The 19,797-nt window shown below is 40.9% G+C and overlaps 1 protein-coding gene across 4 annotated transcripts in view; it reads left to right on the forward strand.

Moving 5' to 3' along the window:
* TEX264 (testis expressed 264, ER-phagy receptor) overlaps positions 1 to 19,797 on the forward strand; it is a 152,929-nt gene that overhangs the window by 100,454 nt on the left and 32,678 nt on the right. For all 4 annotated transcript variants that reach the window (XM_081850503.1, XM_081850506.1, XM_081850505.1 and 1 more), the window contains one exon: positions 12,177 to 12,357. In XM_081850503.1, the coding sequence (XP_081706629.1) occupies positions 12,177 to 12,357 (181 nt within the window). The remainder of the gene's footprint in view (positions 1 to 12,176; positions 12,358 to 19,797) is intronic.

The raw sequence follows: 19,797 nt of genomic DNA on the forward strand, positions 1-19,797 counted from the left end.
TGGTAAACAGGCAAGCTGGATTAAGCAGTCATAGTTTCAGCAGGAAGAGTAGTGGAACATTTGAAAGCTTTACTGCATAGCTAAACCAGTGAATCAATCACAAAAGCCAACCTCCTTTTCCTTTCTAGCTCCTCAACCTAAGCATGCTCTTTATACTTATCAAGCCTTATTATTATTATTAAGCCATATTCTGAGGCAATAAGCTTCCTGATAATGATCTCAGATCACTCTAACATATAAGGAGCTCATCTGAAGCATTGAGCCTACAAGAGAACTTCCTAGATGAAGGAAAATGACTAGGTCATTATACCACATTCTATAATTCAGAATTTGGCTAGTTACAATGATAATGTCTCTGATTTTTTTAAAAAAATGCCTATTATATAAAATATTAAACCTTGATGTACTTGCAACGACCCCCCCCAAAAAAAACACCCCATGACAACTTAACAAGAGGTGTCGCAAAATGAAGCATACGAACAAGAGAAACAGCAAATACAGTTGGAAACAAGGCTTACCAATACTTCAGTTGATGCATTGGCTATAATTGCAAAGTGCAACCTGCCTTCAAAGATGTAAGTGGATAACATGTAAATGACCTGCTCCTTTTTTCACACAATATTATGGTCTGAAAAGAGAATATGCCTAGGAGCTGGGACAATACCTTTTTGATTCTCTTCCACATCTCCTCCTGGTGTGCTCAGATGTTTGAAGGATCTTATTTGGGTTACATAGGTTCCTTCCTGCTTTAAATTAAGCACAATCCACTATTTTCTTCAAAGTACAGCTTTGTAACTAAGGTAGGGCGTTCTATACAGACACCTACTTTCCTCATCTTGATGTTTGTAGGATTGCCAGGTGGTAATCCAGAGAGCATGCCTGTGTTTATAAAAGAACTAGGAGAAGCATAGATTGCTCAACCAGGCCACCTCCTCACTTTCCTTCCTTTGACTTTTAAACATTTTTATAGCATAAGCAGTATATTTAATGGGATTGGTAGAGCAGTGAGGTAGGAGGTATATTGGCTGCAATCTGTTGTTCTCCAAAGTCAAATCTGACTGAACCTAACCATCCAGGGGTCCTTTACCTTCACCCTTTTACCTATTGTTCCTTTGGACATTTTAAGAATAGGTTACTGATCCCCTCTTGTATACATCAAAAACTTAGGCTGCATTCATATGCATCCTTACCTGGAAGCAACATTCACTGAACACTGCAAACATGAATAGGACTGCACTGTAAATCATGTGTAAATGTGCTGGTTAGTTGAAATGCTTGGGGGTGGAGATGGGGAGAAAAAATAACAATAGGTTTGAATTTTGAAAACAATATTTGGATGCTTTTGTTTGTAGATATTAGTGAAACCAGGCTCTCTTTCTAAAGTCTCTCATATCCACTGAGGTACAAAATAAATGAGGGTTTTTTTGTGTTGGGTGTGTGGATTCTTGATGCCTGAGTGCTAGTTGAATGTACCGAGTGTAGATTGTAAGTCTTTGAAAATCATGCCTCTGGAATTTATTGCCAAAAATATCTATGTTTCAGTTTTCTGATATGCTGCTAGCTGTTGAGTTTGAGACCCAAGGGACAGAGCAGCAGGGACATTTCTTGTTTGGTTTGTCATTTAAAAAATCAACAGTTATGAGATGTGTCGGCTCTGCCTAAAAAAATATAACTCAGACTTTCTATTTAATACACTTTTGGTCTGTGTTTGATATTGTTTCACCTGTTTTGGAATGGATCCTTTCTTTCCCTTCCCTATAACCTCTTGGAGGCATCTATCTCTTTGTCAGTAGTCTGCATTTTTTTCCTTTCCTTTTCTTTTTTTCACAGCTCTGCCTTCAACAACGTCACAGTATATGATGGCCCTTAAAGGGATGTGATGCTCCCTTTATTTTAATAATAGGTCAGAATTAGCAATAATAGTAATAATAAATCAAGTCCCAGTGGAAATCTGCTATAAGATTGCAGTTATTAATTTTTTTATTGTTAACATGTACTAGCTACTTTGTAACTGCATTCTCAAAAAGAAAACACCTAATATGATTATAACTAGCTGCCCTATATACTGTCAGACCTTAGGTCCATCCAATTTACTGATTAGCAGCTGCTCTCCCAAGGGCTCTGATAGTAAGCTTTTCTAGCTCTGATGTGTTACCTTTTAACTAGAGATACTCAACCTCAGAGACTGTACATAGGACTAACTGCATAAGCACATGCTTTACCACTGAGCCACAGGCAGGTTTCATGTGATCTATTAGATGTTGTGTGCCAAGGCCCCATGACCCACAGTTCCCTAGTGGATAATAAACACATCAACATGAATATATAGGTTTATGGGTTCAAATAGGCCAGAACTTTATTGGTTACAGATGTGAGTGGTTTGGTTTAGGCACTGAGTAAAGCCAGGCTATATCTCGACTCCTGCCCATCTGCAGGAAGTCCATCTAAGTATAAGTCAACAATAGGGGGAGCACTATGACTTACATCAAATAGGGGGACCCTGGGGGGTCCTGTTGGGGTCGTGGCATGGCCCTAGCCCACACCCGGGTATCAGACAGAATCCACACCCCCGGATCCCTTTAACAAGATACCCTTAAGGAGGAGGGGCAGGCGGAGTCTACAACCACCCCTCAGGCTTACCCACTGCCTAACCTCACAAAGTTGTGACGATTGCTACAAGGTAGGTGAAAACCAAGTGGTTGGTGCCAATTTGCCAAGTGGAAAAAATTCCTACATGACCCCAACAATATGGCAGCTGACATTTGTCCATAGCAAGGTCATGTTATAGCAAAGCATAAAAAGAGAGGGCAGGTGGGTTGGGAGATCCGGCGAAGGGCCCAAGAGGAGGGATCGTAGCCGTGCCGTGGTTTAAGTTTCCTGCAGCCATGGCCCCTGCCAGTGCTGATTGGTCAGCAGGGCTACCCATGGGCAGGGCCCTGCTCAGCACCGGCGACACAGCCCGGAAGGCAATGGGGAGGGCGTCAATCCCCACCCCCACTGCCAGATCACTGCAGGGGCTCGGATCCTGGCTGCAACACCACCCACCCAAAAAAGCTGAGCGGGTTTTTTATGTGGTAGTTGACTCTGGATGACCCAAGATGAAGTGATATGTTAAAAATGAAGAGTTGAACTATATTCTTTTGCAGGGGCAATCAGATCCAGGAACCTCCAGATACCATTTTTCTGCTCCAAAGTCAGGATGGTGCCTTTGATTTGCGGAAGATATGTAACAGTCAACAACTTCAGATACATGATTGCTACCAAGTGTGTAGGTCAATCTGTAAGGAAAGAAATCTTTTCAAGTGTAGCTATAGAATCTGTGTTATTTAAAATACAGAAGTATTGATTTCAAATGACTTTTTATCACAAAGGGAGGGAGGTTTTAAAAAACAGCTAATCTTGGCTTTCATTCAGACCAGCCCTTTGATTACAGTTCAGTTCATTTCTATCTGACACTGTCCCGGTACTAATTTTCACTGGCTTATTTCTTTCTCCTGGAATTGTAGTCTGTCTCTCCACCATTAAAGCTGAATGTGTGCAGCTGCATCAGGGTTCCACACCCCGATACTTTTTATGTGGCATGTTGGAAAAACAACAACAATGGGAATTCCCCTAATAAAGATTTGGGGATTGCCTCTGGGTACAGTTTTTCCTGGAGAGGAGACATGGCAGGCTCTGAAAATGGAGGTAGACAGAAGTGCTACAGGTGAAACTCAAAAAATTAGAATATTGTGAAAAAGTTCATTTATTTCAGTAATTCAACTTAAAAGGTGAAACTAATATATGAGATAGACTCATGACATGCAAAGAGAAATATGTCAAGCCTTTATTTGTTATAATTGTGATGATTAGCTTTTGGCTAATGCAGGATACATGACCCTAATCCTGCCAACAACAGTAATCCTTGCATTTCAACCATATCCTTTAATTCTTTAGAAAAGAGCCCAAGAAACTGATTCCAGAGAGATGTTGATAGGAATAGGCTCAATTCTCAGGGGCTGCCATTAAATTCGCTGGGACAAAGTAACCAACCTACAGTTAGCAAGACTTTGAACAACAAAACCTGTTCCCATAGCCCAAGAAATTGGAGTCACTAAAGAGAATTTTCACCCCTTCCTAATTATTGTCCCTGTGTATACACTGTTACTTTAATATCTTTCCAAAGTAAAGTTTTACCTTGGTGACACTATATGGTGAGAGGAAAATGTGACCTTGACATTCAGCAGCCCAGCTTTCAACTGAGGGAGAAACTACAGCAGAGCAAAATGAGTCTCTGAGCACAAAGCATGGTGATTTCATGCACCCTCCTTGACATTTTGCAATATGAGCCCCTCTTTCTGTCCCAACCTTCTTTGCATTATAGTGGCAGGCATTTTGTTAGTAGTCATTTCCCTGTGCCTTTTATTGCATAAATTACTTAATTGTTCTAGTTTTATGTGTTGACACTTATGGCTTGATTTTCAGGAGAATATTTTGCTAATAGTGTGTTAATAACTCACATTAACCTCTCATGTTGATATTTGTGCATTCTGATTGAAAGGATACTGTTTTCCTTAAACCACACACACACACACACACACACACACACACACACACACACTTCAGTATTTACTTCAAAACAAGTCTTACTGCCATAGGACATCCACCATCCAGAAATCATAATAACTCAAACAAATGAAAGAGAACCTGATTTCTAGACCGAGCAGATGGGCAGTCCAATTCACAACTAACTTATAGTGAAGTACATAAATTTAAATGACAGCTGAGCCAAGGAACGTGGCCCCAACTTTTCCATCAGTTTTGAGAGTGGGCCCAAATCTTTGGAGTTTGAGAGAAACCTGTTCATTTTCATTGGTGGCAAATGTTGATGGGATTGTCAAAGCAATCTGACCACATTTCTATTTGCTGCAGAGCAGCCCAGTGGAAACACACTCTGCTGTGATGTAGCAATTTCTTGAAATGGTGGGAGAACTTTCTTCATCTTCGTCTTCGTCTTCGTCTTCTTCTTCTTTCACCCTGAAATTTTATGGCTCCTGGGAGGCCCTTGCTCTACCAACTTTGGAGCTCCAACATCAGAAAGGCAGATTGGAGGTGTGTCAGAGGAGGACCAGGAGAAGGCTTGGATCAAAAGGATCCAGCATCCTTCCAGTCCCAACTCGACCACCGAGTAAACCAAACTAACTCTAGAGCTGGCATGGTTTATTTTCCTTCCATTTTTCACCATGTGAGTGAAAATTTAAAGAATGAATGAATATGTTCCACCCTGAGTTCTGCCTTATTTGAGAGCCCAGTAGAGCATTGGAGGAGGCAGAGGAGCCACCTTCAATTTCCTCCCAACACCCCTGCCTTAGGTTTGCAGCCTTGGAAATTGAAAACAGCTGCCTTAATTGTAAGCCTCCCACCCACTGAAAATTAAGATTTCTCTCAGCACCTCCCAAAATTAGCAAAAATGTCACTGGTTTTCACATGCCATGAATGGCTGAAAGGAGGGTGGGTATTTGACTGCTCTAATTTAAAATGAATTTGTCCCAGTAACGCTAGGCATGGACTGTGTTGAATTGGAGTATTTTGTCTTAACTGGCTTCCGGATAAAAAGAACACCAGGAACAGCTTCATTTCCACACCCCCCCCTTTGTGTTTCACGTCTCTCAGGCTTCTTTAAAAAGTGATCTGCGTCCTAGAACACTTAACTTTCTCAAGAGATTTGTGATTCTTCCATACTTGAGAGTCTAACCAACCATTATCTGAAGCATGTTTTCAGTGTTGCTGATCCTTGAGTTTCCCACTGTTTTCAGCCAAAGGGGACTATGGAAGTAACCTAGTATAGTCTCATATATTACAATACAGTAGGGTCTTGTTAGGTACCAGAAAAATGCTACATAAATAATGAAAATAATAAATATCAATCACATATGTGCTAGTAGTCCTGTGTCCCTTAACTGGCTGGATGATTTACAGTTTGTTAAAAACCAAATGTTTTTTACTTGAATGCATTAAGCATTTCACTCTCTGTAAATGCTTTGCTTGTTTAGGAGCCTTCATCGAGTGTGTTACTAAAAATAAATGTATTGAGGAGGTTTGGCTTTGCAGTTGAAGGCAATTGTGAGGTCTGAGTAGTAATTGTGTACCATGGGATAATTGTGCTTGTAGAAAAAGAGGAACAAACACATTCTGAATTAGGGAATGGCACATAGCCTTTCTTAATATAATGCTCTCGTCTTCTCCCAGATAGGTCTGTATATTAACAAAAGACGCCTGGCAGATTATCAGAATGACACTTCCTATGGATCTCAGTTTCCTTTAGGTGGGCAGGATTCACCTAACCTCACCCCCACCCCTATCAGCAGAAGCCCTGCTCAGGGATTTCTGCTTACGCAATGGGGCTTCCTTCACGACCTGCACTGAAATTAACTCAGAGGAGGTTGGGAGAGCCCTCAGAATGCCACATGGATGAAGGGGGGGGGGTCATTTAATCTGGCAAGCTGCAATGCTTGAACTGACAGCGCAATTGGAAGAGCCTGATGTTGAATTCTACTGAGTATACTTGAACAGTCCTCTTCTCGTATCTTCCCCTGTTAAATCACTTGTCCCTATTTTGTTCTTAAGTTACTTTGGGAATATCTTTTTTAAAAGGTTAGTTTGCACCAGAGTGCAAATTGAGCTTCCCGTCCATCAACATAAGTCAGGCGTGAGAAACCTGTAGCCTTCCAGATGTTGCTGGACGACAACTGCCATCACCCTGATCATTGGTCATCCCAGTAGGAACGGATGGGATCTGTAGTCCAGCAACATATGAATCTGTAGTCCAGCAACTGTAAGTGAATACAACAAATAACATGTTAAAGCATGGGGATGGGTGTGCAATGGTCACTGGTGTGAGAATAGAGATTTTACAAGTATACCTACACGTTGCTATTTTTGTCTGCAAAATGCTGGAAATCACTAACCCCTGGAAGCAGTTGATGTCTGATGTGATTGGCTATATATTGTGCTTTTTTTCATAGGCAGGATTTTGCTTAAGCTACCAGGAAGTTGGGGTGGTGGAGGAATTAATCAGATCTTGGTTTTAATAATTAGATTAAGGCAAACTTCCCTGCAGAGCTAATAAATCAGCTCCTCTTTGCTTCTATTTCCTCTTGTGAATCTGAAAATGCTGGAGAAAAAGGTACTCTTTTAGATGACTCCAAGGAAGTGTTTCCTCACACTGCACTATATTAACATTGAAGCAACATAATGGAATTGCATTGTAATGATTTTTCACCTGGGTTGCCTCAAGGTAGGTGACTCCCTAGTACTACTTAGTCATTGCTCTTCTGCGGTAAGCTACATATGGAATTGCAATTGACTTTCCACACTTCAGGGGGTATAGTACTTTTTGTGTGTATATACATCATTGCATACTAGTTTTATTTATTTTATTTATGGGTGTGTCATAGCCATGAAGCTGGAAGGAAATTATTCTGAGCGTGTCATTACATTTTAAAAAAAGCCATTCTTTAATTCACATTAAAAACATTTGTTGAAAGTAATAGTGCAGTTGAGCCTAAACTTAAGAAGTGTTTAGAACAAACAAACAAACAAACAACATGGTGATAAAATGCCACTGACCATAGCCTGCTCCTAATCCCATAACTATAGCTAATCAATGGGAAGCTTTATTTCTGCATGAGCTCAAGGTACGACTTCTGTTGTTGGAATATTAGACTATTTTGTTGCTGAGAAAATGGAGACGATTATTGTCACCTGGCAAATTTATTTCCCTTGCAAAAGCAATAGTAGGATTGGGTGGTGCAAGTGTCATGGATAGCTATTGGACAGTGACTGACATCTGCATTGACAAGCAATAAAACTTTGTCAGAGCTAGTCACTTCCATATCTTAGCCTTAAGACTTCCCATTCGGTTCTTATTGGTTGTGATATGGAAGAAAAAGAGAGCACTTAAACTTATCAACAGTCTGTGTAAGTTTCAATTCCCAGAGAAGGTTTTGACTAGCTTGCAGCAATTTTTTTGTCAAACCCCCCCCCCCCATTATTTTTTCAGTGCTGCTCTTCACATGTACACACCATTCAATTTTAAAATAATGTCTGTTTTTGTTAGTGAGGAGAATAGCTGGGCAACTAGCAAATTGTATTATGGCATAAGCTTTCATGGAACTGACTCCGCATCAACAGATGATAGAGGAAAATTTTCTCATTATGCAGTAGACTGGGACTTCTAAACTCTCTTTACTGTCATCACTGCTGAAAAACTGTCAGACAGAATTGACAGCCTTGGGTGAATATGAGCTGGTCACCTAAAAAGAAAAAGTTGACCTCACTCCTAATTTGTGGGTTAACATTCCCTGTAGTGTCCCCCTCCCCTTTATTTACCATTCATTTGACCTTCTAAACGTGTCCTCCTTTTCCATCCACTCTTCTGCTAATACAGTACAGCCCTGTGTGATGTCATATCCAACCTTCTTGGGGAGTTTGCTTCACAGGCCTTCTGGCTACAGAGCAGCCAGCATGTTACAGAGTATGCTGGCAACACTCTGATCAACAAAGGCTATTTGGGGACATGAGCAGAAGTCTGTACGCACAATGTAGATGACATTTATTTTAGAGGATAGCAACTAATCCTCCTTCCCACCCATTTGTAGCATTTTAGCAAAGAATCTCACTCCCCACTCCTCAGGCACACACTCCATGCAAACCATAATATATGTCAAGCAACACAGCTGCTGGGAGGGCAGAATGTGGGCGTTCATTAGAATGGCCAGCTGTTCTTTCAGTGCAAAGTCCATTCCTTGCACAGCTCATCAGGGCCTTGCTTCTTTGATCCATCTAACGCCTGCTTTTGCCATCCGCCCCCTCTCCTGCTCAGCTGGCACTTGTAGACTTCCCAAATGGGTGATGCACAGCAAGCAGTGTGGAATGCTTAAAAGCCAGGGATTCACTTAGAATCAAGGGACTGTATCTAAACTGTATCTAAAGATACAGTATCTAAAGATAAAGGAAAAGGAAAAGGCAGGAGTCATCAGGCTCTGACAAACACTATTTTGGAACTTTCCTTGATGGAGCTACTTTTATCTGTGTTTCCTGGATTGGATTAATTACTCAGTGAAGCTTGGGGCTTCTTCAGAAAAGTCTTATATACATGCAGAGGGGAAGGTTTTTGGCTGTGTCAGCTCCCTGCTAGGAGCAGCAGCTGGCCTCCTCTAAAACCCCGTTGCTTGGGTCAACATTGCAAAATGCTTTAGAAATGGGTAGCAGGCTAACATCTGTTTTCCAGGGAGCAACCAAAGAGAAATGTGAGTCTCTGGGCCAAATTGATCACTAGGACAAACACATTTTAAACCTGAAACTTGGAACAAAATATTAAGGTTTCTGTCTCCCATAGAATTAGAAAACTAGTTTTGAAAACACAGAGGTAAAGCACTTTAGGACTCTGCTAGTTTGTTTTCATGTTTGTTTACATTTTTGGTGCTGTTATTGTGCTTCAAAGATTCAGGGTCACTTACCGCTTGAAAACAAAATCCCAAGTCAAAAGTAACATGCAGTATTTTCTGAGTGCCTTACTATTTTATATAGAATAGATAAATAAGATAAAATTGAGAGAATATATAAAAAAACTGTACCATGTTGAGTGTCTGAGGAGCTTATAAATAATAAATATTATTATTAAACTTCCCCCAGATATCATCCAATATTAATCTTCCATCCCCACTCCCCATCTTTTCTTCAAATACACCCTGTCCTCTTGACTCAGTATTAGTGTGGAAGTGATAACTATTTCTTAACTTACTTCTGCCTCCGGGTTGTTTAGGGTAGAATCAGGCTGAAGTGAGTGGAATGAGAGGGAAAGACCCCCTTGCGAGATCAAAGACACTTTACTTTTTCTGTGCTGGTTCAAATTTTGCCCTCACTTTATTGCTGCATTTGGCATATGTAGTTATGAGCAGGTGTGAGACCAGGTGTGTGGGGATATGTACTGCCTGGCCTAAAAGCACAGTAGTGGGTGAGGAGACTGATTGGAGCAGGGAGGGATATTTATTATTGCAGTTATAAACTATCTTTCTGCTAAGGCATCCAAAGTAGTTTACAATTTTAAGTACCTCCGGTTGCGGACGGGATCCATTCTGGAGCTCCAGTCGGATCCTGAGGTTTCCTCAGCTGGAGGGACCGCTTCTGCGCACGGCATGGTAGAGCGCTTCTGCGCATGCGCACGCGGCAAAACACTTCCGGGTTTGAGTTTACGTTACCTGAGGGTGATGTATGCCAAGGTGCTACTGTACTGAAATAAATGAATGGCACAAAATCTAGAACCAGTGCTCCCAGGCCCACTGATGATACCTTTGCCCCAGTGCTCTGCAGACAAGAGGATTCTGGCAGGCTTGTCACTCCATGAGGGAGGGTCTGCTGTTGTCCTGCATGAGAGTCCTTCACTCGTTGGGGATGCAATGTGAAAGGAACCTGTAAGGATCTCAGCCAGAAGGCTGAAAGTTCATTCCACTGCAGTAGCTGCACAGAGGCAGCTAGTTGAGGGGAAAGAGACCTCATGGGGCGGGCGGGGGGACTTTACCTGCCTGTCCATTGGACTACTTCCCAATAACACGCAGAGAGAGAAGTTTCTACTTTGTTCTTTCTTTTAGATGACAACAACATCATGAGCAGTACTGAGTATATATTAATAGGTTAATTACCTGCAGAAACAGATGACCTGGCTTCATCTATGTATTGCTTGCCAGGCAAATTCATAAACTCGATAGGTGCCTTATACTGAGTAAATAATGGTTTGATACTAATTGGCCTCACCACCCCAGGATTTTGGGGTGTGGTCTTTTTTCTCCTATCTTTTAACTAGATCAGCCAGGACTAACTTCTGGTCATGTTGTGTAGAAATTATGTGCTCTACCATTTTGCTTTTACACCAGCTGAGCTTGGTGTAATTTATAAATGAATCAGGAGAAGATAATGTGGAAACATGATTAATAGCATGATAATTTAGGAAGGATTGAAAATTTGAACTTTTTAAAGCTATTTTACCCACTGATTATGTGTTGTATATTCTTTCTGAAATGAATCCCAAAGTATTTTATATTGATGCTTAAGGCAGAAGTTTTAGAATTCTGAACAATGGAATATGGATTTGCTTCAGAGGTATAGTTCATTGATCTGCTAAGCCACCTTTTGCAGTTTATTATCTGTTTTATCTTGGAGCATGAGGGCTCTTGCCCCCTTTCACTAGATGATCAAACATTTTAAAATTTGGTCTCCCGGTGTCGGAAAATGACAGAAGAATTGGGAATTGGACAAATATGTCTCGGTATGCATGCCAATCTCCTTGGAGTGCTGAGATATCACATTTCAGGATTTGCTGATCTGGAAAGTTGTGACTTATTTATATGGTATGATAGAACAGGAATGACAGGCCTCTACACAGAATGAAAAAAAATAGGCACAGAGAAACAAAAGAAGAAGAGGGGAAATGGAGACATGAATAGGCAGGGGAGGAATAATAAAATTTCCATTTTACAGTGCGTTGCAATAAAGTATAGGCTTATAGGGACTAGAGCAAGGGTGAGAAATCTTTTTCAGTCTGGGGGACACATTTGCCAATGGGCATGCTTCTGGGAGCTGCATACCAGTGGTGGGTGGGGCCAGAGGCAAAGGTGAGTGGAGCAACGGTTGTGACTCTCACCATGTACATGTGACTCTCACCATGTACAGTTGGCTGCATTCCGGCCAAGCAAAAGCAGAGGTTTCTCTGTGCACACACACAAGTCTCCTCCAGGCAAGGATGTGCCAGTTCAAAGGCACATTCCAGCCAGGCAAAAGCACTTGTGGAGCTTGCAGGACAGAGTTTCTGGTGAAGAGTGTGGTTCATGGAGAGGGGGTGTGGGGCCCACGGAGAATCTAAGGTCCTGACAGAGAAGCCTAGAGGGCTATATTGGAACCTGGGCCTTAGATCCCTACCCCACCCCTAGACTACGGGGATAAAGAAGCAGCAATTCCAGAGGGGACCAAAGTAGGGAAGTGGTTGGTGGAGGAGACAGTGAATATAGATTAGGGCCACCTGGGCACATGCAGGTCCTTCCTGGGGCCTCTGGAAAATCTGTCTGTGGATGTATGCATTTGTTGTAGCACAATGGGAGTGGGGGGAACGTTTTCAATGCTGTGTGTCTTATCTCTTTTAGGAGCGGAAACTGTGTGCCCATCCCAGACTGGAAATCTACAAAGGCAACAAAATCTATTTTGTATGCCCCCTTGCCCGTCAAGGGGACTTCTACGTGCCTGAAATGAAAGAGTTGGAGAAGAAAAGCAGAGCAGCAGCAGCTGCAGCAGCAGAAGCTGAAGATGCTCAAATAGATATCACAGGTATGCTATTATGAAATACTAGAGGAAATCTGCTGAGTTCGATGCTAGTAATGTGCCTCTTGTATTGGAAAACAGTCCATTTTTAAAAGATGCAAAGATATGCTTTATACCATTGGTCCATCTAACCCAGCACTTCTATTTGGACTGGAAGCAACTTGGGGAGTCTTTTAAGCCAGGGATTCCAAGAAGGAATGAACTTGAGACTTTCTATAATTCTTTTATTATTAGCTGCCCTGAGGATATTTTATACTGAAGACTGACATGCATATTTATGCAAAATAAATACGTATGCTCTGCCACTACTCTATGGCCTTTCCCATTTATATGAAGCTACAATGCATTACTATAACAAGCAAGGCTATTTAATGACTATAACCAGAATGGTGGTTTAGATTTGAGTAAATTTCGCGTTCATGCTATTCCTAAATCAGTAATTGTCAGAAATGATATACACTAGTTCACAACTTCATTTCATACTGCTCTTGCCTTCTTAGATACTTTATCTAAGACAGAGATTCTTCATTGTTGTCCCAGTATAGATCCTTTAGCCAACAAGATAACTGTTGTTTGTTTCTAAAGGAGGCTCAAAGAGCTGGTTATTTTGTACTTTAATGCAGTTTGAACATATGGAGTGTTGATATGTGAGGACCTGTATCACGTTTGTGGCTTACCACCTTCTCTATTAACTATTGCCAAATTTATGAGTGAATGCTGTGTTTTGACAGCAGAAGGCTATTCCAAGACTAAAAGGCTATTCTTGGCTTTATTGGTATTCTTTTATTCATCATCATTTTCATGGGAAATGTATTTTTTGCCATAGACTCCCAGAAAAATGTGCAATTGAGCAAAAAAGAAAGAAAACCAATCACCCCTGTGAACAAATGGGGAAAATGGACCTTGTGAACAGAGGTGGAAATAAAGAAGCAAGGCACAAGGTGCTGGGTGGCACTAGAGCCACATGTTTAATTTACAGTTAAATTTGGCAGAAAATGGTGACAGTTTAGGAAGCTATCTGTACAGCATTACCTGTATGAGGTGAGCAAACCCCTGCTTAATGATAGTGGCAGGAATTATCCTGGCTCTTTCCCTTAAGGCCTGCCCACTCAGGTGAGTAGGGAAACCTTCTCAAGAGCTGCTGGGGTCCCACATCTCCCATGGGGTGATTCAAAGGTGCTCTGTATCTTGCCCATGGATCCCACAGGCCCAAGTGGCAAGCCTCAGGAAGCACCTATCACTCTGAAGAGTGGCTACCTACCTAAGGTACTCACTTTAACCCATTCCTTACCTGTTCACCTTCACACACACCACCTTCCTAAATGTGGCTAATTTACCTCATTAACAGGACCGCCACTCAAACTGCCCTCAAACCATCAGAGTAGGTTTGAGTACAGAGTAGGCAAAAGAAACAAAAACAAACACCTTGGTTGACTGCCCGGTATACAGACAGGTTAAGAATTTCTATCTGGTCCTGAGTTGACAGGAAAACACCTGCACTATTCCCAAGAAAGCGTGGCAAGAATTTTCAAAGAAGTTGGTAGGGTAGGCAAAAGGGCTTAAATCCTCTTATCCTGGTGATGGCCTGCATGTTTAAGAATATATCCTGCACTACCAGAACTTCCTGTCCTTCTCTCACCCTGATCGCAAAAGCCAGCTTCACCTGATGTTATGGCCCAGGCTTTTTTGTGTCGTGTGAAGGAAGAGAAAGGCCAGCTGCTTATTAGCATCTATGAGGGCTTAATGTTCACGCTAATCTTTACACATTAGTTCCTTCTTAGACTCCAATTACAATGTTTGCCCTATTCAAAACAGGACAACTGGTGCTTATAGTTCCATTCAGTTACCTTTTGATGGCTTTGGTGTGGGTGTGATATGGGTGTGTATCTGTGGAAATGCAGTTCTTTATCCCAAAGGGGTCTTATGGCCATAGATAGTGGTAGAGTGTGTGTTTCGCTTGGTTCAATGCCTAGAATCTCAAGAAAGTTGGGGAAAGATTCTGATCTGAAATTCTGGAGAGCTGCTGCCAATCAGTACTGAATTAGATGGCCCAATCACATCCCTCAGTATCAGACATGCTATCTCCTGCATGCTATTTTTTCTGCTGCTGTTTCTCTTTGACCTCTTCAGGAAGCACAGGTCATTTGCTGGGGTTATTCAAAGGAATCATTTTCCCTCTTCTCTCCTGTCTGACATGATGCTATCCACGGTTCATAAATTAAAATGTGAGCCTTCTTAATTCACACTTCCCAAAAAATTAGGCAAAGCAAAATGAAACAATCCTTTGAAAAATCACATCATCCCAGATTTTGTGGTACAGCTTCCAACCAAAAAATATGTACAAATATGCACATATAAGCAAAAAATGCATAAAATGTACATACAAATGTACATAAAAATGCATATGCGAGAGGGGGAAATGCAACCTAAGACATTACATTGGGAAATATAATCACATTAGGCAAAATTACATAATAAAATGTGTTCACTGTATTAGGAGAAATACAGCTAAAATGCTGATAAGTGTTTGTGAGGACTTGTTTTTAAAAATTGCAAATTAATGATGAAATGTGGTGAACTGATCTTAAGACTGAAAAAATGAAAGAAACTGAAATAGACTGCTTTGTCCATCCTTGGACATGTAACACATCCAAGAAAGAACATGATTGTGCTTACGTCTGTATCTTCTCTTGGATAAGCCACATGTAACTGTTCTCATCACATAATTCTTGTTTATCTGTCTTATTTGGAATATTGAATTGCTTCAGATGACATTTTGATAGTGATTGTTATCCTATGGTGACAGGTAAAAAAGATTTATGCATATATAAAGGAAGCAATTGCAATCTTGAGAGGAGCATGACATCAGTGCTATCTGAAGCTCTCCTGATACTGTTGCTAGAGTACTGCAGACTTGCTAGCTACTGGGATCTGCCCATATGCTCACATCTTGTAGGACAAAAATATACATTGCCTGCAACTGCTATTTATAAATACCGTATGCATTACACATGGCGTATAAATTTGTTGTCATCTAAACAACCATGAAGTTCCATGGCGTGTATCACAAACATAGCAAAATGCATGCAATAGTTCAAAATAGATACGATAATAAAATACATTCCTTTTGTAATAGTGGTAAATTATAAAAATGCCCAGGGAGCCAGATCCTGAAGACACATCAGACAGACAGCTACTAGCTGCCTACTTCTTAGGCTCCTACTGAGAAGGAGGCTGAGCTGTATTCATAAGAGAAGATGTTGAGTCTTTAATGTTTTTTGCTTGCTGTTGTTCAGTTAAGCAGCAGATACCAGTTTCACTGCCTGATGGTTTGATGGTTGGTTATTCTGCAGTTTATGCCCTTTGGTAGACACTGACATATGGGGAGCAGGTAAAAATGTTGAAGTCACTGAAGTTAAAGGGATGCCTGGCACTTTAAAATATATCAGAGGAACACCTTCATCTTGTGAGAGGTTTACCCTTTAAAGCTCATTGCTTGTATTAATTTACAAAGCCCTGAACAACGTAAGTCCAGGATACCTTCAGGTCTGTCTAAACCCTTATATCCCAGCTCGTTCACTGAGATCATCTGCAGGTATGACGTTGGTTGTCCCCTGAGCTAGCGAGGCTCAATTTGGCATCAACATGAAATAAAACCTTTCTCTGCCGATAAAGATTCAGCAGGCACCTTCTGTTTCAAGCTGCTGAAAAGTTCACTGTGTTGCCAGGTTTATGCAGACAGTTACAGAAATGTATTTCCATAATAGTTAGCTGATGGTCTCTGATTTTAAATCTGTTTTTATTATGTGTGTTTATTATATAGAGATTGTAAACCACATTGATATTTTTTTAAAAAATATAACAAACAAACTAGCATTTGGTCAAAACAAAATAAAAAAATTCCTTCCAGTAGCACCTTAAAGACCAACTGAGTTAGTTCTAGGTATTAGCTTTCGTGTGCATGCACACTTCTTCAGATACACATCTGTATGTATGTATCTGAAGAAGATACATACATGTATCTGTATGTGTGTATCTGAAGAAGTGTGCATGCACACGAAAGCTAATACCTAGAACTAACTCAGTTGGTCTTTAAGGTGCTACTGGAAGGAATTTTTTTATTTTGTTTTGACCATGGCAGACCAACACGGCTACCTATCTGTAACTGAAACTAGCATTTGGATACTTCCAATGTCCATATTAGGACAATATCTTTATTGGCAACCAAAATAACACAAAAAGGTGTACAAGCTCTCAAACTCTTCATCAGAGTAGATTGATAAACAGAACAATTGGGTCTTGGTAGAGAAAAAATGTTGGCTGATGTTGACACCTGTTCCCCATGTTCTTCTGCCTGTAACTTGTTTAATCCGATTTTAATACTGTATTTTCATATTGTTGTAATCTATTCTGGACCTTATGATGAAGGGTGGGTAAGAAATCCAATAAGTAAGCCATGGAGTCTACAACTGGTCAGTCATAAAATGGAATGGGAAAAGATGTAGAAGACATTCTGTTGACACTGTTTAGGTGCTATGCAGGTGTCAGGATGTACATAGGCTCTTTTAACTGTTTCACTTGCATGTGAAGCTACTTTCAAGGTTACCTTAGTAACCATTAATATGCCATTTAGATCTATTAACACTTCCTCTAACGTTTCTTTTCCACTAAAACCTCAGTGGAGAAGCTGGAATACAAAGACCACCTCTCTGCAAGCTCTTGGTTTAATACAAACAACATGAGGTCCAATAGAACAGATTAAACAGCATTGTAGTACCTTGTGTTATTGCTTTAGCATCTTCTGCTTAATTCTGCCTTAACTTGAGTTAAGAGAACATCAACCCAGATTCCTTTCATCCCAGGAGCACTATACTGGTCTTCTAGGGATTTGCAGGAGGGTTTTAGCCTGAATTCTGTTGTGTGAAGAATGAATTCCACTTTTAGAGAATTTCTTATTAGATAGGTGATAATTAACAATGTCTATCTGTTATACAACTGTGTTGCTTATCAACTGAAACAAATTTACCACGAGGTAACTTGTTTATAATTTCCAAATGGCTGACCTTACTTTCTCCTGCTGTCTAAAAAGAGTGAAGGAAGCCGTGCTCAATATATATATATATATATATATATATATATATATATATATATATATATATATAGACTTCAGACATACACTCTAACATTGATAAATAACATTAGGTGCCACCAATCCTTCTAAAGCTGGGTTTGGTTTGGTTATAAATAGAGTATCCATCAGGCCTTAATCTGAGGCAGGACTACAGATTAACCTTTGTTGGCATCTGTCTGTTTCAAGAGACAGTGGAGTGCGCTTCCGCAGGTGAAGCCAAACTGCTGTGTTAGCAGCACCGAAGTGACCTCCCCAGAGTGCAAGCCTGAGCAGTATGGAGGCCCTGGGCTGCCCAGACAACAAGTTCCACCTTTCAGACTCACTAATGTGGTCCAAAGGAAAGCAGAACAATACATTTAGCACCAGTTTAGCTCCAGGAGTTGCCGGAAGGAGGCATACAGGGCACCATCCAACTGTCTTTGGGACTCCACTCTGGATTTGTGTCATCCTTTTCTTCTCCTGAAGATATCCCAAAATACAGCAGAAGTTTAGGATCAGAGATTTCCTTCTCCTAGATGGGCTACCTTCCCAGTTTGACAAGCCCCACCTGCCCCTAATTTCACTCTCCAGCATGTGCAAAAACCACCTTCTTGACTGTTCGCCCCACTATTGGTCTCATCCGTTCAATCCACCAGAGCCTGTCTTCACATGCAGGGGAAGTCCCTAACTCACTTAGGGTTTGAGACCCATCAGCTACCCTCACCTGGTTTAGTCAGTTAGTCAAGGCCATTCCAGGAGTTTGGGGGCTGTTGCATACTGACAGCTTCTAGGAGCTACCGGTGAGAGCTGAGTATAGGTTGGGGACCAAACATTGACAAACTACCCCGGAAGAGCATGACGTGTCCCCCACTAGAGGCTCTATCCCTCCCCTAACATCCCATACGCCATAACTACTTCACTGGATACCACCTATAGCTTCAAGACTCAGTCTACAGTCATGCAAATCAATACTTTTACTTATTTGTTATACATACGGTACCTTGGCTTTCCTGTTTGGTAAACAGACTAGCTCATATGGATTCCAGTAGTCTCTTATGTAGGCACTGATCAAAACCACACACCCTTCTATTCAATAATGGAGTAGAAATAACTGTTCGTACACCATTCACAAATTTAGAATGACAGTACCATTTGGCATGTCTGTTTGGCTTTGTTTTGCTCTTCTTAGTCCCAGCATTTGGAATTTGTCCCCCACACACCTGGAATGTAGGGAATGAGCTTCCGTTCTACTGAGTGTGACTTCAAGGCAGCTTGCTCAACAGCACCTATTATTTTAGAAACATTGCACTGGTATTCACACTTGTCAGTCTGACATGTTTAAGCATTATGACTTTGAATTTTAAAAAGAATAAAATATGTGTCTCTCCATCTTGTTATCTTACCCACTACTACATATTAAGGCTCCACAAGTCTTTGCGAAGAATTTTCATTTTGGTCACAAGCAGCCTGCAACCAGGACTCACTTGTAGACTGAATAGGATGGTGTGTTTTTTCCTCTTCCCATTTTTATATATTAGGATATGTTGGTGAGTGGTTCAGAAAAGATATCTCAAGTAATGCTTTTTCAAAAGCATAGTCTGGGAGATCCAAGAGCAATTTAGTGTTGCTGCTGCTATATATTAGGGCTCCCAACACGAATGTATTCAATTCAGATTGATTTTTATCCCCTTTGTTTGTGGCTGGCTATGTTGGGAAGAAAGGGAGCTACCATAACCTAATTTGGTTGCTTTTAATTACACAGAATGGAAGATCATTCAGGTTGTGATCTCAAATGTATCCATATATGGATTGGGATTAACGTTTAGCTCAAAATGGGGAGAGGAGAGATTTGTGAGCACCCCTTCAGCACACAGCACAAGGTTTGTCTTTTAGCAATCAATTTGCACAAGAAAATGCAACTGTTAACAAGGGTATGTGTGTGTGTATGCACACGTACACAAAGACATCCACCAATTCTTCCTCATGCTGTGATGCACATTCAGATGTTCATTCCAGTGAAAATAAGACAGCACAGAGGAACAGCATCTTCAGTGTACAACTGAATGCTTGAATCAATCCACTGCACTGATTTACTTTTCAGTATGTATATGTATGCACGTATATGAATGCAAGGAAACATCAGCTTCATTGCTCTGGTAATGGGAATGTATTCCCTGCAAATTGCAACAGCAGATTGAGGAACCATGGCTGCAAACAGGTACAAGTAATGTGTGAAATAGTGGAAGATCAAGAGCCTTTTTGCACCTCTGAAATGGCAACTCACTGAGATCTAGATATTTGCTTTAGACATCCCAGGGTGGGTTGTTTTGAAAATC

This window comes from Podarcis erhardii (genome assembly GCF_964252035.2).
Source record: "Podarcis erhardii genome assembly, chromosome: 2".
Classification (NCBI taxonomy): Eukaryota; Metazoa; Chordata; class Lepidosauria; order Squamata; family Lacertidae; genus Podarcis; species Podarcis erhardii.